Source organism: Ammodytes marinus (genome assembly GCF_949987685.1).
Source record: "Ammodytes marinus genome assembly, chromosome: 8".
NCBI classification, from domain to species: domain Eukaryota; kingdom Metazoa; phylum Chordata; class Actinopteri; order Uranoscopiformes; family Ammodytidae; genus Ammodytes; species Ammodytes marinus.
In genome coordinates this window covers 12,926,489-12,941,080 of record NC_137212.1, presented here as the reverse complement: position 1 = coordinate 12,941,080, position 14,592 = coordinate 12,926,489, and the positions used below count along the sequence as shown (strand labels likewise).

Sequence of the window (14,592 nt, the reverse complement as noted above, 5' to 3'; positions counted from 1 at the left end):
CGCTAGCACTAGTGCGAGCAGCATTGTATTCATCATCGCACGTGATCAATTTCAGTAGCAAATGCGATCAAAACTGTCGCACTGTACAGCCCTGCTAGGGCCTGCTGTGCATGTATCAGGATTGGGAATCCCATTAAAATTCTCTATCACATTCTCCTTGACAAGAGAGCGGCCAATTAGAAGACAGCCTGGTAAAACAGTAGGCCCGCTACGCCCCAATCCCCTCTGGATAACAGCAGGTGTGCTCCCGAAACCTGACCGACACGCCGTTGCTCAGTCGGCAGACGGGCAGAGCTCCCAGTCTTTATAAACCGGAAAATGAAACGGCTCGTGCAGTTTGTGCCAACCTGAATCTGATTGCAGAAAGAAAAAACAAGACGCTACTTTAACAGTCAACATAATAAACGACCAAAACGGATACACATTTGCCGTTAGTATGGTTTGACATGGCTAAATCCAAATGGAAATAGTATTGTATTGCCAACAATTGTACACTAGGGTAGGGTGGTTGGGTTGAAACAACACAGAGAGAGAAAAGAAAAAAAAGTATATTAACAAATTCAGTGCAGTGGATGAAAACCAGGCTTGCGACATGGCATACATAAGAGTGATTGCAAGATTATTGGAAAGGTTTCTGAGAGGTTAAGAGGGCGATGAGTGACATAGAAGGGCATGTTTGATTGGTTCCACCTTGTTGGGAGATGCAAAAGAAAATAAGCAGGACTTCTTGAACATGAATATGTGTGTGTGTGTGTCTGCGTGTGCATTTGTGCGTTGTATTTGAGTGCCTATGGTTCAAACAGCATGGCTGTGTGCATGGCTGCAAATGAAGGTCATAGCTAGTTATAGTGTTGCATCAAGCACTCATGAGGCCAGACCTGAGCACTAAGCTGTGTGTGTGTGTGTGTGTGTGTGTGTGTGTGTGTGTGTGTGTGTGTGTGTGTGTGTGTGTGTGTGTGTGTGTGTGTGTGTGTGTGTCATATTTGAGTGCCTATGGTTCAAACAGCCCAAGGCCCACTGGAATGTAACTTCACAAGAAACAAGCAGCTAGCTAAATGGTTTCACACAACATGATTATTTCTGCCTTGAGAGCGGTTATCTGAAAGGGTTACCAAAGGCATGGATAAACACATCATATTTACCACTTCTCCTACGTAGAAAATAAATCTGAATATCAGCCCAAATCTCATCAATCACAGCTTTTTTCTCTACTTGGCATGCCTTAAGGGGGGAATATTTTCGCAACGGTAATCACAGGGCCAAAGACTGCAGCAGTCAAGGATACGAGCACACAAGAGCAGGATGACTCCCATTGATCTCCTCACAACAGCATTGAGCTGACAGTATCCCAGTGGCGAATTTGCCTTCCTTTTGACACAATACACTTGCCCAGAAAAAAACAGGCAAATCCTACAACAAAACTGAAGAAAATATAAACTCAGGCTTGCAAGTTGTGTCAGATCTCTCAAGAGTGTGCTTCATACGCTTGTCGGTCTCTCTCCAAGGACTCCCAGAGGACTGTGTGTGCAAGTCTTAGTGGAGCCAGATGGCCCCCATTTTAGGTATTCAGCTGAGGCAGTGGAGCAACAGCCAAAGAGGTGTCACAGTCGATGCTAAACGCCCCCCTCCCCCCGCCCCCCCGCATCCATTCGCATACACACAAACACGGCGACAACAGAGGAGAAGGTGGGGCTGCGTCATTGTCACAGCACAGTCTGAAAAGGAACATTGAGATGGGCTAAAAGTTTAGCCCGCCTGTCGTGTCTTCTGTCTGAATAAATATCTGTTATTACGACCAGCATTTGCATGTTTCTGAATGTCTATATCCTGCTGTGTATATTCTTTTTTGGGTAGATTTAAGTTGGTGTATGTGTAGCTGTGGTTAGGTGCATAGACATTAAGGTATACATGGGTATGTGTGTGCCTGTTTATGTTGATTGATGTAACATTGCGTCACAAATGTCTGTTGTTCTCGCTAAAAACTGTAAGCATTCATGATCATTTACATGCGTTAGTCGATATATATAAGCCATCCATGTTTGTTTAAAGCTGGGGTGGGTAACTTGTTCACTGTAATATTTGGCAAACATTTCATATTAGCCATTCAGCTATATGTAGGTGAAGTGGTCTGAGAATATCTACTCATCACTTTGCTCTCCCCTGCCTCTGTGTACCGACCCTAAAAATTGCCACCGCTCATGTACACATTGACCAATCAGAGGCGCCGATTCTCCGTTCTTATTGGCTGTTGGGACTGTCCATTCACTTTGGCACCGACGTTGTTGGTGTAGAGCGTGTCAGGGAGGGACCAGAGAGAACACAAGTGGAGCGGTTGAGGTAATTGGATTCAAATCACTATTCCAACTGCTATTTTCTCCCAAATCATATACCCCAGCTTCAATGCATGTTATAGTATTTTCTTTCAAATGTGTGTGCCATGGCTTTCTGGCCAAGTCACCCACGGTGGCGACCTAATTTCTGCCTCTCCAGTTCCCAGCCGACAACCCCTGTTTACTGCGGATGTGTCCCTTGCGTCTTGTCCCATATCCCATAATCCTTTTCCCCTGTTCCAAGAACCCATGTTCGCCTATTGTCCTCCTCACCTGTTCTACATCGCCAATCCTCCACAACAGCCCCTGTTGTCTCCTTTCATCTTTAGCCAACTTTTTCAACCCCCCCCCCCACCCATATGTTTCCCTGGATTGCTCCACTTCCACGTTCACTCACATTTTCTCCCTTTATTCAACCCTCTTCTTTTTCTCACTTTACCCTTAACACCTTTCTCCGTCCACACAGTTCTGTGCTCTCCGTGACAATTCAATTATATATTTCTCTTCTCTCAAACCTGAATGTTTTCTCTCTTTATCTTTTCCTGTCCTCTTTCCATCACTGATGGGTTAATCCAAGGGGTCCCGACCTCATTAAAGATGGAGAACGAAGAGAGAACGTACTGCTCTCCTGCTTTCGCCGCTCATCTTGCACCTTCAACCCCCATCATCACACTCTCATCAGTCCTGCAGTGCTGGGTCTTGTCTGGGCAGGAGAGCTGCCGTCTTCCTCTGGGCTCTAGAGGAAACCTTGGCAAGTTGAATTCCAATAACTTTTCATTTTCCTTCTGCTCCTTTGGACCGCCCTGGGTTTGCCCTATGTGCTCTTTCACACAACTACACACACTCACATGAACATACCTGGGCTTGTAGTGTACATTTAGGTTTGTTGTGACTATTTAAAAAGGTATTTCTGGACCTCATCAATGATTTTGGTTTGTGCTATTTATACCGTATGTGGACTTATCAATTCAACATAAATTATTGGAATTGTTGAGAGCACTAAACAACTGTTAAATGCTTGACATTTGAATCCTATCGGGCTCTGTTATAATATATGCATGCTAAGCACACACAATCTCACAAGGGCTTCTGGATTCAAGTGTCAAGGAAATGGCAAATACTATCCTGTAAATGGAAGGTCTCAGCTAAGTACAGAACCAAACTGCAACTCTATAATAATTGTCACATTTGTGAACATCCATGGCATTTCAAATAGCACCTGAGGCACTCACACACCCCCACCAACAACTTGCTTCCAGGGTGGTAGGGTTTATTGCTAACAATAACTAACCCAGGATGCCGGCCAGGCTTCCAACCGTCCAATTCTTAGTCCAACAACAACCCCACACATGCACACTCTACACACACACACACACACACACACACACACACACACTCTCCCCAACCCAACTCACTCCCTGTGGTTCTGACAGCCAGGAAAGCCTAGCTTGTGTGCTGCCAGCCAACAAGCAATAGATCAGCTTCATCAAGCCCAGGAAAACATGGCAGATGGCGGCAGGAGAGAACAGAAGAGAAGACATTGCATGTGGGTGTGTTTGTGTGTGTGCGTGTGTGAGGTACAAAGAGACAGGTAGAATGAGTGAAGAAAGCGGGAGTGTGTGCGTGTGTGTGTGTGTGACCACATGCTTGCTGGCCTATTATAGCGTCCCCCATGACCTCTAACCCAGAGCTAAACAACTCGTATAATTTCTCTGCTGGATTTGAACTGGCTCCTATAGAATGCGATCAATAAAAAGGGTCCACAAAGTTCAGCCGGCACTGATTTCATCTGGCCACATCTGGGACTATATTGTTATTTTGCACCTGTTCATGTGTGAGTGTGAGAGTGTGCCTGTACTCTGTCAGCTTCTGTGTCCAGACAGTGTGTGGGTGACCAATCAATCTTTTTCATTCAGGGTTCTCATCATGGGCATAAAAGAGGTTCAGCTCAAACGTGAAGGGACCTTTGATTAGTTCCATCAAATTGATGGACTCTTGAACAACAGCCGTCCCACTGGCCATCTGTTGTAAGTGAAAATGAGTCTTTTTCGGCCTGTGACGTGCCAATAAATAATCATCCACGTGTTCACATATAATAATTTGGCTAGTTCTCTAGTGATGATTCGTGTAACACTACTGATTCAGTTATTTTAACTCTCGGTAAATGTAAGCTCACTGGGAGACTTTACTTGCAAGTTTCCTAAGACAACACCTAATAGAATCAGATATGTTTTATCGTAAAATTGTGCATGTAATTGGATACAAAGGACAACATGTACTCATGTATAAGATAAAGTGCAAAATCAATGCTCATATACTATAAAGTGAAGTGCAAATTGTACATTTCACAGCCAAGGCCAAATAGCTTACATTTGACAAAATAGAACAAGACCTACAGAAAGTGCAATCCACACTCACTTTCAGGTGTTGTATTAAAAATTAAAAAAGCTAAATATTGTAATTGAAAACCTGAGGCGCTCACAGGTGTCATCTTTAATGATTTATTTTGTAGTTAGCGCTCTGCACTCTGATTCAAAATGCAGGACTTACCTCGGATGATAGACAACTTGGCATTGACGGTGATCTCTCCCTCGGTGTTCTCAGCAACGCATTCATAGATGTTCTCGTCACGTGGCGCTCGGAGAGGCTGGATTCTGAGTACAGCGCCAGCACCCTCATCAAATTCAATGGTCTGTAGGGTACAGAGTAAATCATACGGTTAGGTTAGATACATTTGGGACCCCAATAGCAAAAGCACCAATTTTGAACCTACGAGTAAGTGATGCATGGAGCACCAGGGCAATTTATTTGTTCCTGGCGATAAAAGGATTGTTGTCCGTGTTCATATTGTGCCATATATAACTAAGGAGTCAAGACTGATCTAAAACTCGCTCAAAACATATACATATGAGCCATGACAAGTTATCCTTGGTTGGAAAAGTATCATGTTTATATTGTTTTATAGCCTTGGTCCTCATAAATACAGAATTATAAAAGGAAAAATCCATCTATATCTCTCCACACACACACACAAAAAAAATCTTATTGTGATGTGCTTGTTTTTGGTCTTTTTATCTCTTGTTTTTATCTGTAATTATGCCCTTTGTTCTAGGGTAAAGCCCTTTGTTTTGAAACATGTTGAAAGGGCTTCGACAAAATCAGGCTACACTGAGTACACTGGCAGCAGACCTGCGCTCCTAAATTTCTATTGTTCCTCAGGGGACCTTAAACCATCTCTAGGAGGGCTTCACTGCTGAAATATCGGTGCCGAGCATGACTTTGAGGTACGAAAGCAGGTCTTCAGCAGCCCTGTTGCTCCACTGCTGCACATCCCAGAGCTGAGTCGCCTAATTAGGCTCAAAACACTGCAGAGCACGGCATCATGATCGATATCAAAGCAGCTGTCTAGAGGGTAGAACAGAGAGTAAAAAAAAATCTTAACTACTTCAAAACCCCTTTTTCACAGATAATTTTTTTTTAATTTCATGCTAAACGAGGGTTTGGGAAGCTTCCGTTATGGCGTTCTCCTTCGCACCCTTGGCTTTTCTTACCCACTTAGCATGCAGACGACCAGAACCTACAAACACAACTAGTCTTTTCATTTTTTTTTTGTCCTCCGTTGAGATTCTGCCTCTCCCTCTTTCTCTCTTGGTGTTGTCGTCATGTTTTTGTTGCTTTTCAGCCCCCTCTCCCCTGTGGTTTTCCTCCTGCTGCAGCGTGTCTTTGCCCGTGCACTGCCGTCATTGCTAACGAAAGCAACTTTTTAATTAAGAGACACTGAGCATCAATCAAGACTTTTAGAGATGCCATCTGGGATGCCTGCCGAATACTGAACAACAAACACCATGAATAACATTCACACAGACAGGGCTGTATGCAGAGAAAAAAGCCCCAGCACTAGAAACAAGAATGTGACAACGGCAGAGCCAGTCAAATGAAAAGAGGACAGAGCGGGCTGGGAGGAATGAGAGGGCTCTACATTTCATTGCTGGGCGACTATAGCTAATGGTGGAACCTGCACATTGCTCAAAGGTTAGGAGCCATTCCATGAAGAGATTGGCGGTTGTTGCCTAGAACTGTTTGTTAAAACGGTGGGTGAAGAAAGCACAAACGAAAACCCCCTTTTCAAAATGACTGTGTGGGATCCAAACTGGAGTGGAAGACCATGCTTGTAATGTTAAAGTGGTGCATGGCAAGGTTAATAAAGAGCATGTGTGGGCAAATAAAGGTGAACGAGAGTGGAATGTGAGGGGCCAACTTCATTTGAGCTTCATGCTTTCAGGGATTTTGCTAGTAAACTGTAGGGTACAGTATGTGTAACTGGCAGCTTGGGATCCTAAAACGGTTTATATGGCTTAAAGTTATTTGTCACAACAGTAAATTGCAGGATTACACCATCATTTGTTTGTAGTCAAATATATTATCGTTAAATGGCAGTTCCTTCTGACCCGTTTTATGGATGAAAAAAATACAGATGATACACAGACCCGACTTCAATAACTTCATGAGCCACAAAACAACAACAATGTGTCCCGTCCATCACATTTAAGTATCCTCAGGAAACAGTTTCCATTGTTTCCTGCACTATTTGCAATGTGTTCTTTGGTTGTGTCTGTCTGTATTTGCAGCGGATTTTTTTTAGAAATTCTGTGCTTGTGTTGTTTAATGGATGAAGAGGTTTACTTAATTTGCTCGTGTTTTGTTTATAAAAACATGTTTTCTTAAGTTGCAGTGCCTTCATCTCACGCTGCCTCTGTATTTTCCTCCAATGATCGATAGTTTATGCTATTAACAATAGAAACACCACAGGGTACATTTTCCCTGTGTTTTTTATTTCAATTGTTCATAACTAGTTTTGATAAGCTACGGTGTGTAAGCCCCCCACTTTTTTTCTTTTCCTAAAATTGCGTTGTAACACTCCCCATGATTAAATATGATCAAAATAAATCCGGAATAAAAAATACATGTCACCGTGTAAATTTAACCCGTAGGCTATATAACAATTGATAGACTTTTGCGGCAGTTGCTAGGCAACAGCATAGGTTAGAGTGTGCTATCTGACAATTAGGGAGGCCTAAAGTAAATCATGAAAGCTTACAAGAAAATACGAGACCAAGATAGATACCTTACAGCATTATAGTTACTAAATAAAATGAGAGACAGTGATTCTCATAGTGGGGAGATATTAGGACCAGTCGGCTTGTCTGGCTCATGTGACGCCAAAGAGGAAAGCGCGTCGGACTTCCACTTTAAGACAAGTCAGCGTGTGAGATACATTTGACCCATCTGAGTTTTTTTGGTTAACATCGAACCCTGGCCGTTGTAGTGTGATACTTTGAAAACAACATATTTCAATATGAACAAAATTACAAATAAAATGCTGACTTACTGCATTACAGGCACTATTACCAGTACGGATAGGAGGATATAAGATTCTATAACGATCATGAAAAAAAAATTAAAAACTGTCAATGTGTTGATTGTGGTGAATTTCCACTGTCGCGATAATCATGAATCGGGATCATTGTGGATGTCCTCTCATGAGTGAATTGAAAACGCTGTCTGGCTCCCTAATGTACAGTCCTTTATTTGATTTCCTGATTTATTTTGAGTTGCCTTCATGTTGAGCAGCATCTTTTACAGTAATTTCTAAATTCTAAACACATCACCATGGCTGAGGGCTCGGCTTGCTCGATAAGGTGACATGGTATAGTGCATTGACAATAGAGACGCCTCCTCGCCTGTAGAGTGCAGCAGTGAGCGGGGGGCTCATTGACTCACCTCTATACGCTGAGAGTTGACCTTCTTGCCTTTCTTGTTCCAGCTAACCCTTGGCTTGGGGTCGCCCGTCGCCTGGCACACAAAGGAGACCACGCCCCCTGAGACGCCAATCTGGTCGACGGGAACTTTTGTGAACCGTGGTGGTGCTGGGGAGGGAAAGGGAGGGTACAGAGAGAGAGAGAGAGAAAGAGAGAGAGATACAGTACATTAGCACTAGGCACAAGATGAATGTTGTGCCGCTGGAGCTTACACAGGTCCTTCAAGGTAACATTAAATAACCCTGATTAAATGTTCTGAAAGGACAGATGACCACTCCACACTAACACACTCTTATTACTCACTCTGTACCACACACCCAACACACAGTGTTATATAGCAGAGTCTTTGGTAAATAAGGTAAAGTAGATGGCCAGACAGTCTGAGTTTTAAAAGAGACACACAAAAAAAAGCTAGGCAGACAGACAGACAGGATAGATAGACAGACAAACAGATGGCTCACCATCTAAAAATAGCCACCTATATGTCAAAGCAACAGGTTCAATGGCCAAATCCCAGGAGCCCCACAATTAGCACACTTGGGATTGTTGTGAAATGGTAGCCTCTTAAACCACTGGACCATCCTGTAATTTTCAATCAGACCTGGCAGTGCACACTTGAGTTGAACTAAACTTTCCTCTACTAGTACCTGAATGTCAGTGTGGAGTAGCTCTGTGTTAAGGTCATTATGCTCTGTGGTAGGCTACATGTTGATGTTGTGCTAAGGTGTCACTGACTAGTAGCTCAAAAACATAACAGGGAACTGGAGACTGGATACAACCAGTGAATCATCAAAGCCTCAGGAAAGGAAATGAAGTGTGTCCCGCATTGACTGTTATTCTATTCCCATTTGGACCCTAAATATTAAAATGTAATGCACACATGAAACTGAGACCCTTTGTCCATCAAAATGTGCCATTTTGGTGCTTGTTCAAAACAACAAGCTGGGTGGAAAACACAGAGAGAGGGAGAAAACAGTCCTTGGGAACTCGTTAAATCTGAATCATCCAGCTATGTGTGGGGATGATCAAACGGCCAGCGCATATATTCAAATTAATAATTAAGGGGCCAACACCAGTCTCCAGGCACTGCTAAACACATATGAAGGAGAGTTCCTGCATTCATTATCGGGCAGAGAGTGATAAAGAGTGGGCATTTGAGAGTGAACGAGGGAAAGAGGAACAGTGTAGGACAGGGGGACGGAAGAGGAAAAGGGAAAGTGTACTGCTTCAGGAAAGCGGAGGCACAGCATGCAGGGTTCATCTCACCGCCCCCAACTAACAACCCAAATATATCTGATGCAAATATTGCACCAAGGAACACAAACGGGCTTGACTGGTGTTTGGTGGCTACTAGTTAATCTCAAAAGCAGTGTTCACAATGTCACCAACCAGTTGGATTTCAAGTACAAAAAGCACATTATACAAAGAAATCAACATGTTTTCCATGCCAATACATGTGAGCCAGTGTGATCTACACCTAACCTTAATTTTAAAGCTTAGATTAATTAGTAATGCAAGATCATTGCTGAAAGCGAGCAAGTAAGCTCATTATGGTGTCCATGGTCAAATGAAGATAGGGCAAAATGCTACTGCTGCTGTAATGAGATGGTTCCTTTCATTTTCAACAGTCAGATTTGCTCAGCTGCAGGTGAGCATAGCGAGCTACTGTTTATCTTGATTTATGTCTACTTTTTTTTCTTCAATTTTGTAAGATCATTTTTGGCTTATGAAGCTCAACAAGTAGAGCATGACACTAACTACACCACCATGATTACAATGTTTACTCACACTGTGCAGGCAGTAATGGAAGATCTTTGTAAGTGCTCGAACTCAATGGCACGTGTGAAGAGGATTTTCACATATGATAAAAGCCTATGTGCGAGTTGAAAGACATTGACAGGCAAGATGATGAGCAAAATAAATCAGGCAAAGGGCAGGGGAAAAACTCCACTTCCACTTTACTGAGAATTATTATAAAAGGGAAATGTTGCTGGCATTCATTTTAATGCTGAAAGTATTGATTCCTGGATGGTTAAACGGATGTTTATTGATTGTTGCATCCCTCCAAAAAATGTCTTAAGCCTCTTAAAATTTTAAATTATTCTTAACTTACTCTGTCAAAATAAATTGGCCGAATGTTTTTTAGAGAATGTTGCTTCCAGAAAATCTTCTATTAATATCTCAATATCACAAAATATTTCATCACATTGGTTGTAACAACAATGTTGGCAAATATTTAAAATAGAAAATCTAAAAACTTACTTACAACTTCAATTACATTTAATCTTACTATCATTTCTCAGTGGATGACATGTTATGGTTAGATTATCATTATTTTAAATGATCTTAGTGTTTTTATGCTGCATCCACATACATTTACATGGTAGACAATTTCAAGAGAAAAATCTTAATTAGAAATTTTAACTAAATTCATTTTGATCTTCCAAACTATTTTGGAACATTTGAGCAATAGCCTAAGCGGTATTATTGACCTGTTGCATACGAGATGAACTAAAATGGTCCGACCTTCAAATAAGATAAAACAAAAAATAATCCACCAAAACTACAATATTCTTGAATAAACCACTATGTAGTACTACATATTTTCACATATTTTGAAGGTTGCGGGATGACATGACCACTGCAGCTTTTTTCTTGCTTCAAGGTGGAGGAGGCCCACTTGATGTGTCTGGTGCATACAATTATCCCTTTTGGCATTTTTACACTCTCAGTTTCCATTCTGAAACTACACAACACAGCTGTACACAGCACAGCTCCTCTGCATTTGACCTCTCCTTACAATGTGCCCTCTGTCGAGAGAGTAAAGGGATCTACACAGAGCGGGCCTGTGGCAGTGGTTATGCTGACGGCCTGCGCTCTTTGATTAGTTTTCCCCTGTTCCGTTCGACATTTCCACCCAGACGCCCTTCTCCCTCTGCATCTATCCCGCTTCAGAAGATGAGAGATGGACAATAAAGGCGTATGCCTGCATGTCAGGCTGGATGTAACTCCTGACCCATTCAGGATTTTATTCATAATGTACTGTAGATAGTTTTTTATCATTACTTCAGGAAGGTTTAAACAATAGGGGGCTGGCCTAAATAAAAAGCCGAATTGAAAAAGGAGTTAAACAGTGGAACCAGAGGAGAAAATGTTTAAGAGGGAGGGCAGGACAGTAAGAACTGAAACATGTTTGACTTGCACTACTTTTTTTTATAGTTCCCCCCCTCCCCCAATCAAATAAATGAAAACATGAGATTTATGTGAGTTTTTTTTAGAGCAATTCAATGTTTTCCCGGCACAACACCACTAAAATCTCCCTATAGTAGAAGATGCTCACCCATCCCTGCCAACATACTTCATTCATTATGTTTAAATGCATTCAAAGACGATGGTTGTAGACGGAAACCCTCCACTGTCGGTGGTGTATCCTGTCATTTTCCCTTGAACTATATATAAAAACTATATACATCCTGTTATCTCTGTACATCAGCATATGTATGACATGTACACTTTATTCATCACATACTCAAGACTGATTGTGAAGACCCAAATGTACACAGACGCTCATGATTGTTGTGTGTGAGAGCTAAAATCCCATAGATATAAACTGTGGGCCCATGAATAGTGCAATTACTACAGGTATGCAGTGTGATCTCTGATGGGCGTAATTAACCTCTTTTTAATTTTTTCAATTTTCCTCTGCTGTGTGCCTCAGGGCTTCTTCTGCCAGTTACCGTTGACTTTAAGCCGCTCTTTTTTTGTTATAATGTGAACCTTGCCACGTAGCCAGTAATTGCTCGGTGGAAAAGGTTGAACGCAGTTGAGGCTTAAACTGCTTAAACAATACAGTAATTATTGATGACATACACCACACCATGTGGCAACAGATAAGCTTGAGACTGAGTTCAGTACCTACATCATGGCTGTTCTGGGGGAATCAAATGGGTGGCTTGCTTGCCAAGCTTGTCTCCTTAACAGTGCAGGATCTTAGAATATCAATATATCATATTCATATTACATACACATCAGACTCGGGTAAAATCATTTAAATGTATGTGTACTTCCATTTGTTCCTGTCCATGCTAGTGTCCTAAAACTCATTTATTTTAACTAATTCAATCATTTTGTCATAAAACCTATTGCATTTTATTAAAGTTTTATCTCGGAACAGCTCCCTCTAAATATCCAGCATGTTATAGAAACTTAATAAGGCAACCAAGTGAACATCCTCTGAAATCAGTATCAAATCATACAGTGTTACATTAAGCAGAAGCGTATTTCCATAGAGTAATTGTATGATTACCTCCAATATAATACTGCTCAACTTTAGAGTAAAGTTGTGATAAGCAACTTTAAACATCAGAATCTTTAGGCTACTGGTGAAAGTCCATTTTTCATGACTTTAAAATATACAAATATACTGAATGTCATCTGCCTTCTGTATGTAAATGCATGTGTTACCAAAGCAAAGAGCTTTCGAGGATTGATTCCCACTGGTGCCAGCTGTTCTAAAAAAATGTATTCCCTTCCTTTGCAGTAAGGTGCCTTGTACAAGCGGCGTACGTAATGTTAGCAGAGATGACATTGAAAGGACATCGCTCCCGCAGTGGCCATTTGTCCCTTCCACCAAAGTCCCTTTCTATTCCCAAAGCTTCCCCTCAGACAGACTGAGGTACAGGCCTGCCCAGATAAGCACATGAGACCTGTCTTTATCTGCCTGGCAGGGGGACATGGCCTGAGCTAAAATAACCAGCAATGGAGGCCCGGCTATCTTCAGAAGGCCCCCCTGAGAATAGAACAGATCCACGCAAACACGACCAACAAGCGGGAGGGAGAAGAAAAGTCACACTGTGCACACAGGCGCTTGTTAAGCCAAAACAGCAACCACCTGCTACTGTCCGCTACCTCTGTTGGACCTGATAAGACAGGATACACCAGCACTGAGATTATAAAGTGGCGGAGAGTGGGAGTAGGGAATGTGAATATGAGACGGCTCCATTTACAGTACTTAACTGTTGTCGTTTTGGGGTGTGTGTGTGTGTGTGCGGGATGGGAGGGGTATGGCTTTATGACTAATACAGTAATTGATGGAGAAAAAGCTTCCTGGGTCATAAATAGGAGCCATTATCCACTGAATTAGCAAAGTGGCAGACAAAATGACGCAGGGCCATTCAGTGATTTACAGGAAAAAAGGCAGAGAATTGGGGAAAAGGGCACTTGTTATCCATCTTGCTACAAATAGACGTATCTTTCAAAGCAAATGGAGACCTTTTGGTTCTATGAGAGGTACTGCTATACGCTAAACTAATTCCCCTTTCTCCTGCCACTCATGTGGGCGTTTTGGAAGAGGGAGTAATCGGGGTTAGGATGCAGATGAGAGGGACCTCTCTGCTTAAACTTTTTTTTGTATAGGCCTACTCATACCGACAGTTGCTCTGGATTACGTGTTAATCGCGCATAACTTTTCCCACATATTGTCATCCCACTCACTGCCACTTCATCTCAACAGAACCCTCTTTTCCTGCCTCTATGTCCTAACAGATTTGCCTTTTTTTACGGTGTGTTTACCAAGTGGGTGAGAGCAATATGATGGACCGCATGCTACTGATTTAAAGAAGTTGATTTACTGAAGCTAATCCTGATCAAACTTAATTTTCATATTACGCAAACAGCAGACACATGACACACAGGGGCACCAACAAGACTGACTGCGTAACTGGGGGAAAAACAGCAGTGAATACACAACAGAAGGAAGCAGTTTGGCATCCCGACATGTTCACAGTCGAAGCACCACATCTAATTACAGTAGAACTTTGGACATTTTCAAGCGGCCTGAGGTTCAATACACTTCTTTCACATCTAAACTTTCCAAGGGGTTGTTACCGTTCAGCAGCAATACACCAGGTCAAGTTGACTAGTGGAAAGAGAGTCATGTGGACCTCTGATGTGTATAGATTTACTACCTTCAGTATTCGCCTAAAAGCTATCCAAAAGACTCAGCAGGCTGCCAAGCTGCTAAAGCTGCCCTGTCTGTTAGTTCTGGACATATCTTAAAACTCCACCAGCTTTTATCAATACATACACACACACTACACACTCATGCATACATAACTCAACACAAAACCACACACACACACAAACACAGAGGTATATAGAGGGAATAGATGGATTGATTCAGCCAAATGTGCTTTCATGTTGGTGCATTAAACATCAGACACACACACATACAAACATACAGGCATTCTCACACACACACACACACACACACACACACACACACACACACACACACACACACACACACACACACACACACACACACACACACACACACACACACACACACACACACACACACACACACACACACACACACACACACACACACACACACACACACACACACACACACACACACACACACACACACACACACACAC

The 14,592-nt window shown here is 42.3% G+C and overlaps 1 protein-coding gene across 2 annotated transcripts in view; it reads right to left on the bottom strand.

The window, feature by feature from the left end:
* Positions 1-14,592, bottom strand: part of ptprsa (protein tyrosine phosphatase receptor type Sa) — a 165,871-nt gene that overhangs the window by 104,714 nt on the left and 46,565 nt on the right. For both annotated transcript variants that reach the window (XM_080032760.1, XM_080032761.1), the window contains exons 3-4: positions 8,112-8,257; positions 4,881-5,022 (exon numbers count right to left, since the gene is read on the bottom strand). In XM_080032760.1, the coding sequence (XP_079888886.1) occupies positions 4,881-5,022; positions 8,112-8,257 (288 nt within the window). The remainder of the gene's footprint in view (positions 1-4,880; positions 5,023-8,111; positions 8,258-14,592) is intronic.